Consider the following 3473-nt stretch of genomic DNA (forward strand, 5'->3'; position numbering starts at 1 on the left):
CAATTATGTTATTACCTTCTTCATAATAATAATAAGCACTAATTATTATTATTTGTTTGTTGTGCTCGTTATGATTATCATCACTAAGAAAAGAAGTAAAATAATTTATCTGTAATTGTCAATATCCACTCTTAGCTAATTTCAACTCACCATTTCCCTTTGGCTCAGTCCTTCCCTAAGAATAAGGAACGAACTTATGGATTGGAAAATGTAAGAAAATGTGTGCTGGAAGACAGAGCTTTAGGCCTAAGTGAACAGAGGAAAGGGGCTGCCCAATTCCCTTTTGGAACAATATCCTCTCTCTAAGATGGATTAAGAGAGGGATCCAGGCTTAGGCCAAGTCTTATGGAGGAGACCCAAGCCTATTCCTCTGATTCTTGCTAATGGTCTGTAGGTCACTTGCTCCTGCTTCTTATTTGGTCCAGCCTTTTCTTGTTGTAGAACGTCAGATGTGGACTTGGTCAGGACATAGGGATTAAGCTTCCCTTTTGTCAAAGTTCCTAAGTCTCCATCCCCACACACCAGATGAGTAAAAATGTTTCCGAGGGACAACAATCCTTTATGCAAGAACATCCTCTAACTTCTAAGCTTCCATGCGTGCATTTAGCAGCAGCTCCCTGTGGCAAGTATAGTTACTGTCACATAAGCACATTCTTGGGGCAGAATCCTGTGGGGATCACAAGATTCCTTCGGGATCGAGGCTATTTCAGACAGCCGAGAGCAGGCCCAGAGACTCCCTTTTTAGGAGATCGTAGGTAAGGAGGGCAGAAGGCAGGGATGGAGGTTGGGGAGATTGAAGTGGGGACAGTGGAAGACAGCAGGGCCGCCGGGAACCCTGCTGACCTGTGGCCTCCCAGGAGCCGCTGCTGCCCCTGTCACCACTGCCAACCCGAACTGCCACCTCAGCCACCGTAGCTGTCCTAGTCGCCGCAGCTACCGTTGCCAGGATACGCAAAGCGGTGGCCGGAGCCAACCCCGGATCTGGTGCGGTGAGGCCGGAGGTGGACATGTCGAGCAGACGGCGCCACGTCAGAGTCTGTGTTCGGGATGAAGACCAGCGCTGGGACCAAGTAGGTCCCGGGGACGTGTCCTGGGCTTGCACTGAGCTGGTCCAGCTGCCTAATTGTGAACTCGATGGGCTTGAACAAATCGCTGCTTTGGTTACCTCGGTTCTCCCCTCGCCTACCGGCAAGGAAAGGCTGGCTCTGGTCCTGGAAAGTGAGGATTATATTAAAAAACTCCTGCAGCTGTTCCGCACTTGTGAAAATCTAGACAACACCGAAGGCTTACACCGTTTACATGCAATTATTAAAGGCCTGTTCTCCTTCGAAAGCAAACCTCTGTTTAAGATCATGCTTTCTGATGAGTGTATCATGGATGTGATGGGATGCCTTGAATACGATCCTGCTTTGGCTCAGCCAAGACGGCATAGGGAATTCTTGAGCCAAACTGCCAAGTTCCAGGAATTTATACCAATAACAGACTCTGAACTTAGGCAAAAAATATGTCAGATGTACAGAGTGCAGTACATATATGACGTTCTGGTGCCTCAACCACCCACATCTGCAGATAATCTTTCTACTCTTAAACATTTTATTTTCCTCAAGAAGGTTGAGATAGCCAGCATGCTGCAGCAAGATCGCAAGTGTTTGTCTGAAGTTTTGGCACAGTTAACGGATAAGACTCTAGATGATGACAAATGGCGTGAATTGGTGCTTTTTTTCAAGGACTTCTGTGCATTTTCTAAGACATTACGGCCTCAAAGCAAGTATAAGTTATTCCAAAAGTTGACACAGTTGGAAATTCTTCCTGCTCTTAAAATCATAATGAGTGCTGATGATGTGCTAATAAGATCGGCTGCTACAGATATATTTACTTATCTAGTTGAGTACAGTCCATCCAAGATCCGAAAACTTGTAATGAAGGAAGCAGAGAAGACTGAAGGTGATGACCTTTTCATTAATGTAGTGATTAAACAAATGACCTGTGATACTGATCCTGAGCTGGGAGGTGCTCTGCACGTGATGGAACATCTGCGCACTTTGCTTGATCTGGACAACATGCTGTCAGCATCCAATAAAAATGTAAGATGCGATTTTCTAAATTTCTTCTATAAACATTGTCTGCATAACGTGATAGCACCACTTTTGGCCACCACTTCAGAAGACAAACATGAAGGAGCTAATATATCCACCGAAAGCAAAAATTGCCCCAATAATTATCAAACAGCAAAGCTGCTTGCTATAATTTTAGACCTACTCACATTTTGCTTACAACAACACACACATTACATACAAAGCTCTATTTTGAGCAATGATTTGCTAAGAAGGGTCTTGATTTTGATGAATTCAAAGCACACTTTCCTGGTCTTGTGTGCTGTTCGCTTTATGAGAAGGATGATTGGCCTTAAAGATGAACTTTATAATAGTTACATCATCAGGGGAAATCTGTTTGACCCAGTTGTAAATGCTTTTCTGCATAATGGAACCAGGTACAATATGTTGAATTCAGCTATTATTGAGCTGTTTGAATACATAAGAGTGGAAAATATCCCATCTCTTGTTGCACATATAGTCGAAAGGTTTTATAGTGCACTTGAATCGATTGAATATGTCCAGACATTCAAAGGATTGAAGATTAAATATGACGATCAGAAAGACAGAGAAAGTCGAATACAGAATTATTTGCGTTCCATACCATATGGTAACATACCTCAAGGAGGTGCCAAAGTCTCAGAGGTAAAGGGAGAAATGTGTTTTAAAGAAGATATGGGAGTAGCAGTCATGCCATCATTGGAAAATAACTTTCCAGATTCTTATGATCAATTCATGGAGATGAAAAGAACAAAAGAAGATTGGAACGAGGTAGGCCTTCCCAAAAGAACATCACCTGGTGACTTAAAATTGTTTTCATCTCCTTCTGCTGTTGGTAATAGAACAAGGAGCCCAAACGGTAGCAGCGTAGTTCGCTTAGTGGATTATCCAGATGATGAAGATGAAGAAGAAGATAAAAAAGAAGAAACATCCCCAAGGGAAAGACCTTATCTCAGCAAATAAAATCTTTATGGAAGACCCTCAACATGTGCTTCAACTAAAATTGTATAAATTTCAATGAGCTGAGAAAAATCTGATTCCAAAAGCTTTCTTGTGTGAGATATACAATAGCATATATGATGAGCTTAAGAGGGTTCAATTCTGTAAAAAACAAGACTTTCCATAACCTTAAAAAAAACAAATGTAACCAGACTTGCTTGATAACTTGTTAGCAAGAAAGTCTTAGTTTGGGGGGAAGACACAGGCTGATAAAGTAATATTAATGTAGTTTTGTTTCAGAGGTTTATATTAGACAGTTCTTGCAAAGTCTACTTGCACAATGGTTCTAGCCATGGTGTTCTTCCCTTCAGTTGCCTTTTTGAAATAAACGTTTATATTTATATGGAAAAACAAGGCCAAATAAAATAAAAAATAAAGTTA

General features: G+C 41.7%; 1 protein-coding gene across 1 annotated transcript; it reads left to right on the forward strand.

Moving 5' to 3' along the window:
- Nucleotides 1-1007: 1007 nt before the first annotated feature.
- Nucleotides 1008-3056, forward strand: LOC134367799 (serine/threonine-protein phosphatase 4 regulatory subunit 3B-like). Its single transcript, XM_063084498.1, has 2 exons — nt 1008-2214; nt 2374-3056. Exons 1-2 carry the CDS (start codon nt 1008-1010, stop codon nt 3054-3056), a joined length of 1890 nt encoding a protein of 629 aa, XP_062940568.1.
- Nucleotides 3057-3473: the final 417 nt, after the last annotated feature.

The sequence above is a fragment of the Cynocephalus volans genome, chromosome X, assembly GCF_027409185.1.
Source record: "Cynocephalus volans isolate mCynVol1 chromosome X, mCynVol1.pri, whole genome shotgun sequence".
In the NCBI taxonomy this organism is placed as follows: Eukaryota; Metazoa; Chordata; class Mammalia; order Dermoptera; family Cynocephalidae; genus Cynocephalus; species Cynocephalus volans.